Source organism: Sciurus carolinensis, chromosome 9 (assembly GCF_902686445.1).
Source record: "Sciurus carolinensis chromosome 9, mSciCar1.2, whole genome shotgun sequence".
NCBI lineage: Eukaryota > Metazoa > Chordata > Mammalia > Rodentia > Sciuridae > Sciurus > Sciurus carolinensis.
Window position 1 is genome coordinate 137,385,326 of NC_062221.1, and position 20,263 is coordinate 137,405,588.

The 20,263-nt window shown below is 53.4% G+C and overlaps 1 protein-coding gene across 4 annotated transcripts in view; it reads left to right on the forward strand.

The window, feature by feature from the left end:
* Nucleotides 1-2,166: 2,166 nt before the first annotated feature.
* Bace2 (beta-secretase 2) overlaps nt 2,167-20,263 on the forward strand; it is a 90,973-nt gene continuing 72,876 nt past the window's right edge. For 2 of the 4 annotated variants that reach the window (XR_007110217.1, XM_047564320.1), the window contains exon 1: nt 2,169-2,865. Coding sequence is in view for 3 of the 4 variants with exons in the window: in XM_047564320.1 (XP_047420276.1) it covers nt 2,566-2,865 (300 nt within the window). In the remaining variant the exon portion in view is untranslated. Of the gene's footprint in view, nt 2,866-20,263 lie in introns of all 4 variants that reach the window. The other 2 variants (XM_047564321.1, XM_047564322.1) reach the window with 2 other exon arrangements.

Below are 20,263 nucleotides of genomic sequence, written 5' to 3' on the forward strand. Positions count from 1 at the left end.
GCCAATGAGCACCCGCAGAACACCCCAGGGCCACCGGATGCCAGTTCCTCTGGCACACAGCTAAATATTCCTCCCAGGAGTCGCTGATTTGCCCCTCGGGTTGGAGGGAGGCGCTCCCTACCCACCCCTGTCCACAGCTGTACAGGCTACATGTTCTCTTTTCGAGGAGGGAGGGCTTCTAACTGTAGACTTGTTTTCCTGAATGGACCAGGGAGGTCCTGCTGCTGAAAATGCAGGTGCTCCCAGAGGCTGAGAGGAGGAGGCAAGGAGGAGGAGGAGGAGTCTGGGATGCTGCCAGGAGGGGCGGGGCAACTGCTCTGTCCTGCACTATCAATCAAAGAAGAGAATTCTTTATTGGGAAAGGAAAAGGTTGATGAAGGAAAACCAGTGCTACCCCACAAAAGGACTGCCAAATAAATACCCCTTCAATTCTAACACCTGGAAGGTAAAACTATTGTTTCTCAAATCCAGCCAGCACCACAGCCCCAACAGAGACCAAGAATTCTGAGACATTCATAAAAACAGTCAATCAAGGAGACAGTCACCAAATACTGTCTATTCGGCTTGCATTCTTTTCTGACAAGGCAGCTCTGTTCATTCAAACTGCATGTGCTACTTCTTCCCTGCATCTTCAAGGACCTGTCTACCTGTAAGCCTAAGTTGTCCTCTACAGTCAAAGGCTCGGGAACGTTCACACTGTGTGGACTCTGGAGTTTCAAGTACAAACTCTAATTAGACTTGATTTTTCACAAATTTCCCTTGTGGTTTTTAACTATTAGAGAGCAAATGTCTTTAATATTGGACTTATACATCACGTAGCCCTTATATCAATGTCCTTAATAAATTCCACGTGGTTTTCACAAGGCTTATAGTCTTCTGAGACCTCTCTGGATGTCTTTCTGAACCCTCAAGACTGGACACCAGGGAGCATAAATAATCATTTCTTTAAAATTGTACTTCCTTTACAACCTTGAATTTGAAATGTGAATATATGAATATAATAGGTCTGGAATAACTATGCAGATTTATGGGGAATATCAATTTAGGTTATATCACGGGTTCCAACTTGGCTTTTCTTTGTATAGCTGGAAATTTGTTACAGTCGGGCTGTAGTTTGGGGAAAATGTGATTTATAGTTAAAGTCATCGAAAAATCAATACAGCTGAAGGTTTCTGACATAGGGGTCCTTTGCAGAGCAAGATGTGATTCTAACATTGGGAAGACAGGAACAAATACCGAAGCCAGAGTGAGTGGCTGGAAGTGGCCCTGAGGGGGCTAGCTTGGCTCCCACCTCCTCACTCTTTGAAGATGGGCTTGTGTGTTTTTTAAAACAGCCAGCACAATTTAGCTGGAGGAGGCAGAAAAGATTTTTCTATTCCTTGTTTCAGTAGAAATCAATGACTTAGTGTAACTGTCCCCCCTGCATTCGGTTCCTAAAATAAAATAAGCCTCATAGCTTGCATGAGAGCATTTTTGCAGATTTGGTGTAGAGGGCTAAGCAAGTATTAATTAGGTAATCCGCCAGGGCAGGTGGCAGTGGGATGGGGGTTCAATGGCAGGGGAGTAGACGCGGCAGCCCTGCTTTTGGATCCCGATAGCAACTTACTAACTAGGTGAATTGTAGGAGCTCCTGGGGAGAGAGGGAGAGCGGCCCTTAGTAGGCTCTCCTCTGCATTTTAGTGCAGATTCAAAGGCAGTGGCGGGTAGTGCAGGGCGCCCGGGGGGAGGCGAGGTCCGGCAGGCAGCAAACGGCAGCCCAGCCCCCTACCCCGAAGGATGTCCGAGCCCTCGCGTCCTCGCCTGGTCCCCGGCGCTCGCTCTCCCCGGCTCCACTCCCGCTCGGCCCGCTCGCCGCGCGGCGGGGAAGGAGGAGGGCGGGAGTGGGGGCGGGGAGGCAGCGCTCGGGAAATGCCCGAGACGCAGCAGCCCCAGGAGAGGCGCTGGAGGGCGGCGAGGCTCGACCCGCTGGGAGCCTCGCGGCCCCTTCCCGGCTTCCTGCTCTCTTCCCTGACCCAAGTCGCCCGGCAGCCCCCGCCGCGGCAGGACCAGGGGTAGGGCGGCTCCCTCGGGCGCGGGGCGGGGGCCGGGGATTTCGGGCCCTCGCTGCCCCTTTAAGGGTTCCTGAAACTTTCCCTCTGAAATCAGACGAGCCTCGTCACATCCGTGGGCCGTGGCCTCCGGAGCGCGTTCCGAGGAAATTCAGGACTCGAGTTTCCCGGGGAAGAGGCGCGGCCCGAGACTAGCGAGTGGGCAGGGCCGGCGCCGGGACCCCGCGCCCAGCTGTGACCTTGGCCGCGGGGGAGGGGCCCTGCGGGGCGGCCGGCGCCCGCCAGAGGGGGCAGCGGCGACCAACTTGCTCAAGTTGGAGGCGCGGGCTGGGGCGGCTCCGGCGCCGCCGCCGCCGCCGCCTCCCCCGAGCCTCCTCCCCGGCTCCTCCGCCCCTCCTGCGCCTCCGCCGCCGGCCCGGTGCGCGGCCAGCCCTGCCCCGCAGCCCGGCGTGCCCGCCAAGTCGCTGAGCAGCCCGCGCCGGACGGGCAGGGCTCTCCTCCCGGCTCCGCCGCGGCTATGGGCGCGCTGGCCAGGACGCTGCTGCTGCCGCTGCTGGCCCAGTGGCTCCTTCGCGCGACCCCGGCGCTGGCCCCAGCGCCCTTCACGCTGCCCCTCCAGGTGGCCTCGGCCACCCGCCACCCGGCTTCGCCCGCCACCGGGCCCGGGACCCCCGCGCTGCCGGGCGCTGATGGCCTGGCCCTCGCCATGGAGCCCGCTGGGGCCAATGCCAACTTCTTAGCCATGGTGGACAACCTGCAAGGGGACTCTGGCCGCGGCTACTACCTGGAGATGCTGATTGGGACTCCCCCGCAGAAGGTAGGTCGGTGGGCGCTCGCCGACCCCACGGACCCCGCGCCCGCGGTCCCCGTAGTCCTCCTGGCTGCAGCCGCGGGCGTTTCGGGGGCTGGTGGCAGAGTGGGGAGGTGCCCAGAGATGTCTTAGCGCGCCTTAACGTCACCCCCAAAGCGGCAGCTGGAAGGGAGAGAAGAATGGGGAGCGCCAAGAAGCTTGCGGGTAGGGGAGCGGGGGCGCGCGCGCGCTTTCGGGGTGCAGGGATGGCAGGTCCTGCTCCTGGGCGCGGCCGAGGGTTGTGCCAAGTGCTTCAGAACTTGTTAGCCCCGCGCCCCTGGTGTGGCGGGTCCGCGAGAGACCTGTAATGCGCCTCCGGCGAGATTTCCTCCTTGCGAATGACACCTCGTTCCCGCGGGAGAGGTACCAGGAGCCTTGGGTGAGATGCTGTGAGGCTGGGAGCAATCACCTCGTGCTCCAGTCCCCTGCCCCCCATGCTGTCTCACGGCTAAAGAGGCTCGTGGCCGGCATCCAAGCTGCAGTACCCTTTAAAGGGATTTGTACATGAGCTCAGCTAAGAGCAGCCGGTTCCGAGGTGGCTCGCTCGTCGCCTGTGGAGCGAGCAGCGTTTGCTCTGGCCCGCTTTCCTCTCCGAGTTGGTCTGTTGGCTTCTTCGCTGCCCCTCCGCACGGAGCCCGGCACCTCCCCGCGTGTGGCCGGGAAGTACGAAGCGCAGGCGAGCAACTGGAGGAAAAGACGGCCGAGCGAGGCGACGGGAGACCAGGTCAAGTCAAAGCGCCTTCCTTTTCTCTTCCTCCGATGTTCATTTATTAACATTTTTTTGGTAGTAAGGAATAACTGCGCCAATTCTTCATCTTAGAAAAAGAACAAGAAAAAGAAAAAGGAAAAAGCCTAACGGGAGTTGTGACCCCTTCCTCCCTTCAGACCACCTAATGCACGTGCGAAGTCCAGTTTTCTGTTCAATTGCACAGGCTGTAAAGAGACTTTATTTTTATTTTTAACATTGTCATTTGGGTTTTAATTCCGCTATGATTGCCCATAAATAGAACATATGCAAGACTTTTGTATAATTCTAATTAAATTATTCAAGACTTAAAGAGGAAAGATATGCCATGCTAATTCTTTTTTTAAAAAGGAAACTCGACTGAACAACTTCTGTAGTTGTTTAATTAGTTTAACAAAGAAAAATAACCTTCAAAAGTGTGTTATTCTGCTCAACAATGATTCTAACTGTTTGGTGGGAATGGGGTGAGCCTTTTCTGCTATCTCCAAGCGTGGGAGGTGACTGGAGGGGGGGATGGGGCCACAGTCAGCTGAGGAGGCTTAGTGGGGCCTCATGAGGACCCCACGTGGTGGTGGGAACCTTGTGAACTGCTTCTCACAAGGTCCCACGGGACTTGGGGTGGACTTTTCTGTCCTGTGAAACCTCTTGGAACAGGCCCTGTATGACTCCCTATTTGGGAAACGTAAACCTTTTTGGAAAAAAAAATGCTCATATTGGCTTTAGTATAGAAGGGACTTCTCTACACTGAGAAACAGTGGATTCTGGTAGTTCCAGGGCTGTGATAAAGGAAACCAGAAGCCCTCCCTGCAGAGCAAAGTGCAAGAGAAAAAGTCTCCAGAAGCAATAAAAGATACTTTTCCTGTTCTCTCTCTCTCTCTCTCTCTCTCTCTCTCTCTCTCTCAAAAAAAAAAAAAAGATTTCATAAGTAATAGCTTGCTTTTGTTAATTAATTCGATGACCTTTCCTTTAAAATGATGAAGTTTAATTAATTTAATTAACAGAATGGAACACATTGAATGCCTATGCTCATATCTTTATCATAGCCAAGGAGGTGATTGGATCAAGGTTATTTCTCAAACAGCAGCGTGTTTTCAGGGCAGGCTGTTTTATAAAGATGGATGTAACTTTTAGATTTGATAGGGAGTGAAATATATGGGACCTCCTTCCTGGCTTGATTTAGAGCTCAGCTGCTTTATAGCAAAGATCCCTGTATGTGATTTTCTGCAGGCCTACTGTGAACCCTTAGGTGTTGGTGGCAGTACGTCCTATTCACTCCTGTCCTGCCCTGACATGTCCTGATCACCAGCAGGGCATTTGCAGCTGGCCGGAGAGGGCAGCAGTGAGGTGGCTTCTGAACCCTGAGTGAATTTTCCTGCTTCGTTAGTGACCAAGAGTCATGCATTTATTCTCTGCTGCTTCTCTGAAGCCTAAAATAAAAATTGCTTAGTTGGAAAGAGAAGTAGAATCATAAATTCAAGTACTAAATAACCAGAACTTTTTCGGGAGTTCACAGACGTGCATAGTGCCTGAGGGCCCTGTGCCTAAGGGACACTGCTGTCTCTCCCAGGTGCGTTTTTCCTGGGAATCCCAACCACCTCCCACCCCTGAGGTTCTTACATGCTTCTGGGAGATGAGAAAACTGGAACTTAGAGCCGCTGAGTGACTTGAGGGCAACAGAGGAAGGAAGGGAACCCAGGGAGCTGGCCTCTAGCACCCCCTCCCAGCCCCCAGCCACACCCTGTTCCCTCCCCCTCTCTCGCCTCCCGACTTCTTGGGTTGTGACTTCGAACTGATTTCCAACCAGAGATCCCTCAGACTTGCCCCTCACAGTGTCAGGGACCTAATGTGAAACCACAGCTGGACTCCCCATCCCCAGCTGCCCCATCTCCTTCCTTTAGGGCAAAGCTTGAAGAACACAGCGAACGGTTGGATCCAGGAATGCATGCAAAAGAAACTGAGGGAGGAGTTCGATAGGGCCGAAGCGGGCAGATCCCTGTGCCCTGCGGGAAAGCCAGCCCTTGGAAGTGTGCTGGTTCCCTGGATGCTCTAATTAACAACTGGGGGCCCATTGTTCTGCCCGACTCTCTGAGGAGTCACAGACATCTGCCCAGAAGCCCAAGTGAGAGCCGCACAGCCGTGCGCTGGCGGGCAGGCCCGCGTTGGCATGGAGATGAGGGCCGGGTTGCACACTGATACCATTATGTGACTTCTCTCCAACAGGAGAACCAGCATCTGCTGGAACCATGCAATTTGGTCTTAATAATAATAATGGTGTTCTAAAGTGATTATAATTATAGCAATTTCCATTATTAAAAAAAAACTTTGATGCTAACACAGTAAATCCAGATGAAGATAGGAAAGGTCTGTAGCCACACACTTTATAGAGGCTTCATGAAAGCGTTTGGGGTTTCTGTTGAAAGATTTTCTGTTATCTCCACTAATATGGATGAACAGCCAGAAAATCTGTTTTCATTTTTAAGCTCGAATGTGAACAGCTAAGGAATTATTTTGGTGCTTGTGTTTGGATATCAGCCTCTTAGTTAATAACTGGGAGAGTTTGGATTGAAAGCTTGTTCCAAGCCTACAGAGTTGAAGTTTGGATTTTTCAAAGTAACCCTTCCGTGGTTCCCAAGTCACATTAAGCTGACTGAGGCAAGCCTGGAAAAAGGAAGGCAGTGACCAGCAAGAGGACTTTCCGTGGAACACAAATCCGAGGTGGTAAACTATTAAGGTCAACAGAGCAAGATAAGATTTCAGAAGTCCAGATGGCAAGAAAGTCACATCTTGTCTGCCACTAACTCCTTCAGGTGAAGAGCAGCAACTTCCGGGCTTTGGTGGAAGAATGTACCAAAGGCTCAGTTACAGAGGATGGGCAGGGCAGGCGGGGATCAGCTCAGAGCACTGGAGGGGCACAGCTGGAGGAACTGTCCACTGCAGCATCTAGAGCTGCCTCGCTCCTTGCCTGTTGTGTGTGCTGCACCATGATGGACTTTTTGTTGTGGTTTGTTTGGTTTTTGGTGCTGCTGGGGATGGAGCTCCAGACACGTGCCAGGCCAGGGCTCTGGGCTCTGCTGCCCAACTGTACGCAGCCCCTCAGGTTAAAATGTTTTGCCCAGCTCACTTCAGTGAACCCTCTTGACGTCCTGCAAGTCCATGCCATTATTTGACTTGCATTCTGAGCTGATCCCCGCCTGTCCCTGGGAATGACTGGGTGCTGTAGTGTCCCACCTGTGCCTGTGGCAAGTGGCCAACCTCCCTGACAAACCCCACAGCAAGAGGCAGTTGAAGTTTATTCTCTCAGTCAAGGTGTCAGCCGGAACACGCACCTCTGGCGGCTCCAGGGGAGGTTCCTTTCTTTGTTCTCTGTGTCTGATGGCTGTCAGGCGTCCCTGGCTTACGGCTGTACTGCTCCAACCTCTGCCTCCATGTTGGTGTGACATTCTCCCTCTGGCGTCTCTGTGTTCAAATGCCTCTCATTTTTTAAGGACCGAGTCATCAGGCTACCTGACCTTATCTTAGGCATCTGCACAGACCCACTTTCCAGAAAAGCTTCCAGGGACAGTTCTTGGGCAGACAGTCACCCCACGGGCAATGACAGGGTGCACATACTATGGTGGCCCTGTAACCTGCGCGGTGTAGAGATGCTGCAGCTGTCTTCGTTGGTGTAAGCACACTCCATGACACTTGCACAATGAAAAAGTTGTCTAATGACGCATGTCTCAGAAGTAGCCTCCTGTTAAGTGGTGCGGGATCTGTACCACGTTGGAGGACACAGTTCAGTCCACAAGTTCATTATAAGTTTATCTTTCTGTAGTATCTTTTATTCTATCACACTTTTTAATTGCCGATAACTTCAATTAGTCTTTCAAGTGTAATGTTCATTAGCAGCAATGAGCAAATGGTGGTTTTGGTGTGGGATTGATGTGGAGCCTGTGGCAAGATCGTGCACTGGGGGATGGGAAAAGGAGGAGAGAGGGTTTCTGCGGCTTTTCTTTGTTTCTGTGTTGGTTTCCCCATTAGAGAGTAATTGCTGAAAATTTTAATACGTCTGTTATCATGATGCACTCATTCTAGAATTGCTGAAATTAGTGTGTAATGGCAGAAATACATCCAACGCGCGATCTCAGGTCAGCAATATTTAAACACCTCCGACTAATAAAACACTTCTTGGGAACAACACAGAGTTCAAAGCTTGTGTATTTCATGTTTTAAAGACTTTGTGAGGCACCTGCTGAATCAGGATATATTTAGTATGAAATCAACGCCCTCCCGCTTCCTGGGCTCCTTCCTGCCCTCCCGCGGCCTTCTTCACCAGCAGCCTTGCTGCGGCCCAGGTGCGGGTGTGGGCCCGCTTCTTCCTGCCTTGATTGCTGACCCCTGCTCACTGAAAAGGGGAAGGATAGGCTTAGCTATTCCTCTCTGAGTCTGTTTTCTGTTGCTTTTAACCATGGTATCACAGATTGGGTAAATTATAAAGAAAAGAGAGCTGTTTTGGCTCACGTCTTTAGCTCTGGATCAAGGGGCCACATCTTAGTGATGGCCTTCTTGCTGGCAGAGTCCCAAGGCGGCACAAGCATCACAGGGCAGAGACCTAACCAAACTGGCTGTTCTCACAGACCGCTCAGGATAACTCGTTAGGGCTAGAGGTGGAACGTATGCCCAGCACGCGGGAGGCCTTGGGTTCAATCCCCAAGACTGCAAAACCAAAGAACAACCAAGAGAACACCATAACCTAGCTAGCTCTGTTAATCCCAGGAGTGGGTTAACTCATTTATGACCACAGGGCCCTGATCACCTCTTCCTACTCCTGGGGGGATTAAACTCTAACATGAGAAGAACCAAAGGCGGAATGTTTTCTCCGATAAGCGGATGCTGATCCATAGTGGGGGTGGGGGCAGGGAAGAATGAAGGGACTTTGGATTATGCATCGGGGAGTGAGGGGAGGGTTGGGGCAGTGGGGGTGGAAAGGACAGTAGAATGGGACATATTACCCTATGTACATGTGTGAAAAAAATTTTTAAAAAGGTAAACTTAAAAAAACAATTCCAGTGTGAGTTTTGGGGGGTGTACCATATATGACTAGCGAGTGGTTCTCCCTTGTACTGGAAGTACACAACTGTATCACCTGTGGGAAGTTCAAGGGTGCCCCTTTTCTCTGCCCCAAGCCATCTGACAGCGTGCCCTGGGATTTGTTCAGTATCTCAGAGCGGGTCAAGCCTCGTCCCCTGGAAGGTCCCCCCAGGCTGGGGCCACGGGATGGCCCGGTGGCTGCTGGCTGCTGCCCTGCCTTCTGCAGAGCACTGCAGGAACTGGATGGCCCTGCCTGCAGGGAGCAGAGTACCACTGCATCCCATCCCAGTCTCCATTTATGACTAATGGTCTTCCGCCCTCTGTGTGTCATGGCTCCCGCCTCCTGGTCACCCTGCTCTGCTGCCCAGCCGTGGCAGACACTGGGGCTCCTTGCTCTTTCATAATAAGGGATACCACCTGGACAACAGAACCTACCTGTGAGGCAGGTGCATAGCCCATGGTGGCTTCTGTCACTCACCTGACTGAATGCACACGTACAGGTGAGGCGTGAGGAAGAGGACGGGTCACATATTCTGTAAGCTGTGTGTGTGCGCACACGTGATGGTTGGATAGGCTGTCACGGGGCTCCTCTTGGTGCCTTCCTGGCCCAAATGGACTATTTTTTATTTTGCCTGTTGGTACTTAATAAAAAATGGTCACTTTTTTGTTCTTAGAATTTTCAAAAGAAGAAAAAACGCTCTTGGAGTGCAGACATAACCACATTAGGGAGACAAAAGGAGCGGACTTGCCTCTGAGTTAGCGCTCGCTGTCCAACACGGGTTTCAGGGTGGACATTTCCAGATTTTTACTATACGGCGCATCATATACCTGTACCCAGAAATACACGATCTCAGCGCTGCCATTTTGGGAAGACAAAGAGGACTGTCTGCCAGGGCAGGTGGGGATGCATGGGCCGGCTTCATCATTCCAGGGCGCCATAAAAGGCCGGGGAAGCGCACGCCGCCACCTCACACCTCGAGGGGCAGGGGAGGAGGATTCACCCCGGCTGCTAAGGGCAGCCTCGTGCTCCAACGGCAGCTCACTGCTCCTCCAAAACGAGTGCTCCAGAAATGGCCGTGGCAGTGGCCCAGAGACCCATGGAGACCCTCTGCCAGAAGCCAAAGAGAACCTCTAAGGCAGCCCTCTGGGAAGGTCACACCCTGGAGCAAAAGGTGAAAGAATTGAATCAGAGTTTTCCAGCTAGTGGCTGTCTGAGCTCAGGAGCTCTGACTGGAGGGAGGATTCGTTGTTGGAAGGAAAGCTGCTTCTGGGTGAAGGCGGGTGTAGCCTCCAGAGGCCTCCATGGAGCCTCCAGAGCCCTCTCCACTGCAAGCTGCGCCTCCTAAGGAAACTCGTAAGTGGTTTTCCATCAGAAAATCCATCAGGAAGCAGAAGCCACTATGGTGTGCAGTGGTTAGGAATCTGGTGCTTTGGGTGCAGATCCCAGATCTGCTGCTTGCTGGACTTTGGGTTTTGGAAGCTGAGTCTCATGATCCTCACCTGTAGAACAAACGACCTGCGGTCCCTTCTAGAAGCTCTAAGAGCCCATAACTGTGCTCTGTTCTATTGGAGAGCATTTTCGAGCCCCGGTTTTTCACCCCCAGCCCAGCGCTGCTTTGGATTTCTGCAGGAGGGAACCCAGGATCTGCCGAAATGCTGAATCATCTCAGTCAGTGTCCTGGCAAGGGGAGGGGGCTGCTGCTGGCTCACGGATCACCCTTAGGGACACTGCTGCCCCAGTCAGCTGACCAGGGGGAGGACTGGAAACACCTTACAGAGCTGGTTGAAAACGGAGGACCCAGCCCACACTACGAGGGTGAGGCTCTGCACCTGAGCTGAGAAGCTGCGTTTTTTCACAACCCTCAAGCCCCCTGAAGCAGCCCCCAGGCCTGTGCTTGGACTCTATCTGGGGGCCACGATGGAGGTCGGAGCCCCTGCCGGTGGTGGCTGTGCCCAGAGTTCTGTTCTGTGGCCTTCCTAGACGTGTCATCTGGCCAAGGGTTCCCTCTGCCCTTTGGGAATCTCTTAGGTGGACTGCTCCAGAGGCGTCCTTGTACTGGGCAGGTCGGAAGCGAGGAATGCTTTCTCCAGGTGTCAAGGCCTAAAGCCAGTGTGGCTCAGGCTCTCTGAGTCCTGGGGCTGAAGGTGACCTTTTCAAATGTCCAGCCTGCCTCGAGCGACAGTCGTGACTCCAGAAGAACGAGTTGTCAGGGAGCACAGGGAACGTAAGGAGAGGTGCCAGGTACGAGCGACATTCCTTTCGCCATGAGACTCAACAGACAGCCCTCCCCAGACCAGACTGGACCTCGGGCCCTGGGGCAGCTAGCTGTCTCTGGCGGGCTAGACATCGTCACAAATGGCTCCAGAAACACTGTTGTGCTGCCTCCTCCCTTTAATTACAGGGTGGTCATTTTTTTTTTTTTTTTTCCTAGAGCAAAAATGGAAATGTGGCAAGTGTGGGGTGCTTGTGCTCGCTGGAGCGTCCTTCCCTGCACCCATTTAAATGGGGTGTCCCAGGCCGGTCGAGTGCTCAGTGCTTGTGATTCGTGGGTCTGACAGCCGCTTGCGTGGGATCCCAAGCAGAGGCTGAGAATCAGCAGGTGGAGGGCAGACTCACCTGGCAAAACAGATGTTGCAGACACCTGTGTTCTAACGTGCTGTCCCTCAGAGCCCACCTGTTCGTTCCAGCAGGGTCACCGTGAGAGCAGATCAGCCACAGCAATGAGAAGAGGGTTCCAGGGGGTCCCCGGTGTGTGCACTGAGGCCTTCTCTTTCCTTAGTGCTTTCCCAAGAAGGCAGATATCGTACACGTGAAACAGTCTGCACCTCATTGTCACTGAGACGTGAACCAGGTTGTTACATTAGAGGGTAGTGCCACGTGGTAAGGGCCTCACAAGTCTTAGCCCAGCAAGTTCCAGGAAATAAATCAGGGAAGTCAAACAGAACAACACAAAAGGGAAGCAGCTAGGCACTCGCAGCCCAGGTCCGCAGGAACCTCAGCCCGTTTTGCTGGGGCTCCTGTCACCTGCCTGACCTCCTCGCCCTCTTAGAGGGGTGGGAATAGAGCTCTACCTCCCCGCAAACTGGCCTAGCTTGGTGGGTCTCGGCCTGAGGCCATCATGGCTGCCCAGGGGACCCCAGCCTTGCCTGGAGACATCTGAGTGTTCACTTGGGTGATGCCACCTGTGCAGGTGGAGGCTGGGGTGCCACTCAGCATTCTGCAGTGCACACGACGCCCCAGCCAGACAGGGATCTGGTCAAAGTGAACACAGGGCCAGGAGCAAGAAGCCCCGGCAAGTGCCTGGCACACGTGCTAACCTGGCAGCTGTCAGGCAGCGAGGGCGGAGTGTCCAGTGGGAGCCACTCGCAGGCACGAGGAGGGGCAGCAGGGGACACCTGCTGACCGCCACGGTTTTGCCGTCCTTCCTTGTTCGTGACAGTGAGTTACTGAAAGGCTTGATGGTGCCTGCTAACTGGAGTGACGGGCACCAGAAAGGAGAGAGAACTTGGAACTAGACCCAGAGACTGGGCTCCCTTGCACATCTTTATTCAGAATGTCTATTAAGTACCTACTGTATACCAAGCCTGTTCTGAGCCCAGCAGTCAACTAGACAAAGATGGTCCTTATTTTTATGCAGTCTCTGCCCGTAGGGGGGACAGACTGGGAAGGAAGCACACAGCTCTTTTGGTTAAGTGCCAGGATACGTCACAGCCTGGACATGGTGTTGGAGGTAAAGCATTAGAAAGGTGCTGGGGAGATGTCACTGAGAGGTGCTGTCAGAGTCAGACTGGCCCCAAGAAGCTGGGGGCCACTGGCTCCGGGTGAGCCTGGGACGGGCAGACCGTCCCCAGGAGGTGCTCAGGGCGAGCGCCTGTGTGGGGCACAGCGGAGACACTGCCTTAGCAGAAGCTCCTCCATCTGTTTCGAAGGTGTGCTCTGAGGTAGGTTATCTGAGAAGAGTTGCAGACCTTATCGCCCCTGCTGACGGCAGGAGGGCATGACCACGAGTGGCTTATTTAGGAGACCTAAGGAGTCAAGGATAGGGACTGTGTGCAGTGGAGACAGGAATAGGTGGGGGCAGCAGGGGCTCATCCCTAGGGGTCTCTGTGAGGTCAAGTCAACTAGGCTCCGCTGAGGGGAAACTCTCCTGCTGCCGCCTGGGGAGGCTCCTGGCAGGGAGGAGGTCTAACCCTTCGGCATGGTGCTTCCGCACAGGAGTGGTGGGCTCCGCGTGCCTGCATGGCCGGTGCAGGCGAGGCCCACATTTGAGGAATGAGGCCGGTTGCTATCCCTGCCGAGTGTCCCGGGAGCATGGCTACAGCCCCGTTGTCATGGAATGGTTTTTAAACTGTCCTCAGACTCACGAGCTGCTGTGTGATTCAGAATCTCACCCCGAGAGCCTCTTGGGCAGCGCACCTCGCATGGCTGGGTCATGCTTTGAACTTCTTCCAGAAAAGGAAGGAGTGATGTGTAAAGCATCAAGCAAGACAGAATGGCTGGGGGAAAGGGAAACTGTCTGAGGTTAAAACAAAACCACAGAACCGCCTTTGAAAATCAAGTGTTGGGAACATAAGGACCTTCAAAACCTCCAACCGCAGCATGTTCACCTAACAGGTGGCAGGTTTCAGATGGGGAGCTTCCTGTGATCCATACACACATTTACCTACCAAAGGAGAGCCCCAGAGTGTTTCGCAGGTGAGAATTCACTACGCCAAGGTTTCATTGTGCTCTTTGTAATGTCAGTTCTTAAGTACAGAGTTGCTCTGCAGAATGATGTGGTCAGTGGCTGACAGCTTACAATGCTGGTCCTGTACAGCGATTATGGGCTGAAGGATTCCTGTCGCCTGGTGACGTGCTGCCACCCTGTGTGGCCCAGGAACACGTTACTCAGCATTCACAGTGGCCCTGGTGGAAACAAACCTATTGCACTGCCAGTCGTATAAAAGTGTAGCACAACCCACACAGAACAGTCATCTGGTCCTTGAAAAGGTGCCAAAAGATACAGTGGTGAAAAGACAGCCTGTTCAGCAAATGGTGCTGGGAAAACTGGTTACTCACTACAGAAGAATGAAACTCGACATTGTTTCCAACCCTGCGCAAAAGTCAACACAAAACCTGGAGTTAGACCACAAACCAGGAAACTCCTAGAAGAAAATGTGGGATCATCGCTCCAGCGGATAGACACAGGCATGACTTTCTCAATAGGACCCAAAGGCTCAGGAAATAATACCAAGGGCTAATAAATGGGATGGCTTAAGTTGAAAAGCTTCTGCACAGCCAAGGAAACAATTAGGAGTGTGAAGAGAGAACCTATAGAATGGGAGGAAGTCTTTGCAAGAGGAAAGGGAGGGGAGGAAGGAGGCGAGGAAAAGAGTGAATACCAGGGAGTGCTATGGCCACTTTAGATTGTTGTGTTGTGTGCTGGTAGGAATGTGTAACCACAAATCCCACCACTGTCTACAAATACGATGTGCTGGTAAAAATATGGATAAAAATAAAATCCTTATAATCCCAACCAATAAAAATACACTGATACAATTAGCAATGAGACTTATAAGGCTTCCTAAGGGAATTTTTTTTCTTGATCTATAAATTGTTAAAACTTAAAAAAAAAAGTACAGCTCACACAATCACATACAGTGCGTGACACCAGGTGGTGGCAAGGAAGCTGTGGCGCTGGCAGAGGTGTTTGCTGAGCTGCCTGTTGTCCCAGGGATGCTCATTCTGCCTGTGGAGCAGTAGGCCAGCTGCAGACAGCCTCAGGCGGTCCTCAGGAGGGGCCCCTCCGGGCGTCCCCTTCAAGTGGGACAAGATGCCAGGAGAAGACAGTGGCCCCGACGGTCCTGACCCTGTGAAGGCCTCAGCGAATGCATGTGTCTGAAAAGTCCTTGAAAACTAAAACATAGAGAAAAGCTGACAAAATAAGGACATAAAAAGGTAATTATTTTGTAGAGTTGTGCGGTGTGTACTTCAAGCTAAAACGTCATTACAAAAAGTCAGAAGGTTAAAAATTAAAATTTAAAAAAGTTACAACACACTTAAGTCAATTTACGATGAGTGGCGCTGGGTACCGCCAGGTCCTGGCACCCCTCACGCTCACGCGGGACCTCACCACCGCCCGCAGCAACCCCGCGGCTCCGGTCACGGGCGGTGCCCCACGCTGGCGCACCACCTCTCTGTCCTCACGCTGTTCCTGCCTGCGTCTGTTTAGGGCACACACACTCCCTGCAGTGGCCGTGTGTTCAGGAGAGGAGCTGCGGTGCCAGTTGGCCCAGGTAAGCCGTGGGCTGCCAGCTGGGTTGGCGCAGGGTCTCGAGGGCCCCACAGCGGCGCACCGACCGACAGTAGCTACTCAGTGTACTCCCGCCCTTGAGTGACGCGGCCGCAGCACAGATGTAAGCGCCTGAGTTGTATCCGTCACTATCCTCTGATCAGCAGGTGCCCAGCAGTGTGGCACACGGGTCCTCTGTTGTCCACCTTTGCTCCTCCACCCCCCTGGAGGGACTCAGGTGCTGGTGGTCAGCCTGTGGGCTGGGCCATGTTTGTAGAGGGTGAGGCCCCCTCCTCTCCTGAGCAGGTGCTCCTCTGGGGCTGCTCATCTCTGTCTGTCAGACACACGCTCACTGTCCTGGGGTTGTGAGCGGAAGCGAAAGATCCCAGCATCGGCTGCAGGGCCGGCAGGACTCCAGGTCAGGTCTCACATCCAACCCGGCCGCGCTGGGGCTCCTCATGGGTGCAGGGGCTTGGCACAGCCAGTGACGCGTGGCTTTGCTGTTTCCCACGTCTGTCGTCCCTCACGTCTGTCACCAGCTCAGGTCCCCACCCCATGGGGGAGTCTCTGGGCCCTGGGAGCCCTCGCAGTCCTGGCTCCTCTGACCAGAGCTCTTCTTACATCGTCTCCACTGGTACCCTGGGCCAGCTCTGTGGGGTGTGAGTCCCGATTCTTTGTCCATCAACTGTTCCCTGTCCTTCTGGAAACGTCCCAGATATTCTTCAACTTGGCATTTGGAACTTTCTGCACCATCAGAGCCTGGGTTTTTGTTCTGGCTGGTGTTCTGTGCTGGGCGCTCGGTGAGCCTCTGCAGCCTAGAGATGTCCAAGGCTTAGTTCAGAGCCCAGTGTTCCCTGTCCTCTCGTGTTGACCTCCTGGGTGTGCACACTGGGCCTTCCAGCCTGGCCTCTCCCGTTTCTCATCTCTGTGTCTTTAGTTCCACTCTCTGCACTCATTTCTGCCACCATGATTTGAGTTTTCAAGCACTCTCTTCTTCTCTGAGAGTTCCTTTCTGTTGCGTCTCATGTTTCAGAGTTGCTTGCCTTCTCTTTCTCTGAGGAAATGAGTTATGATCTGGGTGACACTTCTTCCCTGATGCCTGTGTCTTGTCTGCCTCTTCCGAGTACCTGCCATGGTCTCTGACTCACAGAGACTTTCCTCATTATGTCCTGGTTACTGGCTGACCCTTCACGTTGGAAAGAGAGGTGCTGAAAGGCGGGAATCCAGCGCTGTGTGTGGACAGAGCCTGGACCAGACAGGTCTGGGTTCGAGGGGACTCCTCCATTCTGTACTCAGCAAGCTGGGCTGCTGTCCCCCACGTGTTTTTGGCTTAGCCTGTCCCTGGCTTCTGTTCCAGCCCTCAACATGTCATCGATCTGGTTTGTTTTTTAAAAATAAGATCTCTGAAGATGAGTTACATGCTTTTATTTCCCAGAAAGTCAGTTCCAGATTTGCTGAGTGTTGTTGTTGTGGCAAATGGCCAGCAGCACTGCTCCCTGGTAGGCGCTGGAAAGAGAAGCAGCGCGTGAGACACAGTATCGAGCACAGTGAGGCTGCCCTCCACGTGCTGGGCTGCTCTGCGAGTCCTGAGCCAGTCTGTGAACATCACTGTGACTCAATTTGTACCAACAGGGGTGTCAGTTTACTGCCTAAAACACACCTTTAAAACCATAACCTGGAAACGTAATTTCTAACTACATAAAAATCTTCCCAGTAATTTCAGGGTTTTTTTTCTTTTTAACCAACAAATTGGAGAAAAGGATTACCATTCTGATGAGTTTGCCTGAGCGACGGATGGGCTTTAGGGGAGACGAGAGTTTGCAAGTCTTCATCTCCATCTGGCAGGTGGGGAAACTGAGGCACCCACAGGTTACATTGCTGAGATGGCACAGTCCATGGGAGCAGAGCCAGGATTTGGAAAGGTTGGCTGGCCCCAGCCTGTGACCTCTGCATAGCCCGCTGAGCTGCCGGGTTTCACAGCGTGCCCCACCCAGAGTATGCAGGCAGAGGGGTGTCAAGGCAGAATCACAGGCAGGGCGGTTGAATACGTGGAGGTATTTTCTCGATGCAGCAGTTTATCCCCAGATTGTCAAAGTCACTTGTCTGTGAGGTCCCGGAGCCCTGCAGGGAGATGACGCGCCTCCTCTGATTCCGGAGGAACTGACCATCGCTGATCCGAGTCAGTGGGTCCTGGTGCCCCAGTCGGTTCTTGGAATGTCTCAGGTGTCTGTAGATGCTCAGTTCACTTCCTGTGTCCTCACGCCTGGCCATCATGAATCACATTCTCCACCTGGGCACACCCAGAGTAGAACCTCGTTAAATCTCAGACGTGGACTCCTGGCCAGGACCCGTGCAGAGCCATGGGTGTGCGTGGCTCTCCTCTTTGCACGTGGCCAGGACCCACGCGCTGTCTTTGAGGTGCTCTGGGAGCCTCACCCCTGCTCCTGCCTGTGTGGGTGAGGCAGGTGGCCCCTCTCACTTCCCTTCTGCCTGCGCCACACCTGCCCTCCTTCCCCACTTTCCCCAGGGGAGAGAAGAGGCAGGAGGAAGCACCGAGTGCTGCCTGTCCAGAGAGGTGCTGGGGACGCTTCAGCGGGCGGCAGTGCACATTGCATCACCTGCGGCTGTCCAGGGAGTAGGCCCCTCTGTCCTGGGCCAGGGAAGCCGACTGCCAGGGTCCCTCTTCTGGCCTCTGATTGAATACACTGGGGCCAGAGGAAAGGCGATGGAGATCCCACTCCCCTTCCCACCCCACTTTGGCAGCAGTACTTCCCTCTTCGACCCCAGCCTCTGATAGAAGTTCCTCCTCGAGCTCCTGCTGGTTCTCACCTGGCCCAGCGAGGCCAAGTCTGCCCTGCAGGTGGAGGTGATGGGAATGGTCCCCACCACTGCCCCAGCCCCACCTGCATGAATGGCCCCTGCCAGAAAGTCCCCCTGAGCAACTTTCCCAGGGAGCTCCCGTCCCTGCATCCCTGGGGGGCCTGTCCACAGCTGGTGAGCCTGTCCAGACCTTTGGACCCTTAACCCAGACCTCAGTTTGCCTCCGTTGGTTTGTAGACACTTCTAGCAGTGAGGAGCCAAGAGACTGGACTCCACACTCTTCATCGACTCTCTTCTCTCTGGGTTGGATGTCAGAGTGTGTGTCCCTCAGGGTCTTGGAATGAGTGAAACCCGTGGGCTGTGGGTCCGGGGCCTAATCCCTGCTCCAGGTCAGCCCCCACCCTCCACCCCATCACGCCTGAATTGTGTCTCCTAAATTCCCAAGTTGAAGTCCTAACCCCCAGTGCCTCAGGAGTGACCGTTTGGGGATAGGGTCTTTACAGATGTGACTAAGGCAAATGAGGTTATCAGGGGGGGCCCTGATCCAGTCTGCCTGTTCCTTATAAGAAGAAACTCGGATGCCCTGAGAAACACCGGGCTCATGCTTTCAGAAGATGGCCGTGTCGACAGGCAGCAAGAGGCAGCCCTCTGTGAGCCAAGGGGAGAGGTCACCTGCCACACCTTGACATTGAACTTAGCACCAGATCCGGAGAGGACAGAACTTCTGTCATTTAAGCCATCTGGCCGTGCAGCCCAAGCTGACTCCTACACACTGTCCGCAGCTGCTAGCCAGGCCCTTGCCTGTGGCATTCCCCCTGCCACACACTGTTCATACGCCCACGTCGTGACAATGAGGGTGACCAGCTCCCTCAGTCTTCCTGTTCCAGCATTGCTTGCCAGACCAATTTGTGTTGGCAGGGGTGACGAGCTGGGTGGCTGCGTTCCGGGACTTTGGCGCACACGGTCCCTGTGCTGACGTCCCACCTGACTTTATTTTCTGGATCATAAGAACATGTGTCCTGTGAATCTTATTCTCCAATAAATGTGTGTTAACATCACAGAAACTCACTGAGCCATCCAGCTCTTGCCACCCAGAGGCAATTTTAAGGGGAACAATAGGGTTAAGTCGATTTTGTTTTTCACAAATCAAGACACATCCACTTCAGGCAAAATCATGACATTCAGGTGAATCAGAAAATTATGACTTCACTTAAAGCCAGCTATCCCAGCTGCCCACGCTGCTGAACACTTGAAACAAAAAGAATCGGAGTGTTTGGTACAAAACCCAGCACTTAAAAGTCTGGGGCTTTCAGCTGTGACTCTTACCTGCACCTCTGACTTGGCAGTTCATTGATCTGCAGACCTGGCAGACTCATTGGGGGAGAGAAGATTTAAGACAGAGCAGCCAGCTCATGTCTCCAATTGGCCCGGGAGCTGAGGTGGGATAGAGAGAAGGTAGGCTCACGTGAGCCACCTGCCCTCTGTAGGGCTCAGGACGCTGCCTGTATAAATCAGAGTTCAGGAAACGGTGTGGTGAGATGTTATTTCAAACTCTGTACTTAATGCTCTTTTCCAAAGATCTATTCTGCAGTGAAGGAGATGAAATTTGAGTTAATTTTGGCCATTTTAAACAATAATCAATATTTTTCAAACTAGCAAACCCAACATTTTTCAGTATCATTGACAATGACTAAAATTCAGTCTTTGTGAGATCTCGGTTGAATGCTGACCATTGGCAGTGCTGGGTTGGTCAGGACCGGGGCAGGGGCACTGAGAAACCTTTACGGGCAAATCCCCTCTGCCTGCAGTCAGCTTCTGTGTGATTTTTAATGTTTTAGGACATGGTAAAACGTGTAATACACATTTCACTTTGAATTATTTCAAAGGTCTCCGTGCTAGGTGACCCTCCACGACCGTGATGGATGTTTGTTGAGCGTGTCATGCTGCAGACAGCACTGAGGGGACATGCACAGAAGCCGGGGACGCATGTGGCACCCGGGGATGGGATGAGTTCCGAGGGATGCTCAGCCCGGCGACTTCCTCACTGGGGAACGTCCTGGAGTCCACTCACGCGAGCTCAGGTGGCGTGGGTCAGTGGCTCCCCGTGGCCCCTGGCACGGTCCAGAAGCGCAAGGCAGGGGAGGCAGCCACCTGCACACTGTTGCACAGTGAGCTTCCGCTACGGTGGAAGAGCGCGTGCTGACGAAGACTGTGGAGTGTACAGTAAGTGAACTGCTAACAGCCAGTACGTAGATCCCCAGTTGCCACGCACGGTACCTAGTTGTGTGCACGGGTTGTCGACGCCAGCTCCACACAAGCATGCAGGCTTTGCACACGGCTCGATATCTTGGTGCTGGGATTTCTCAGCTCCACCAATGATCTTATGGGACCCGGTCACGTACGCGGTCTCATTGCCTGAGGCATGCAGCACGTGGCTGTAGTTAGATGCTTGGTCAGT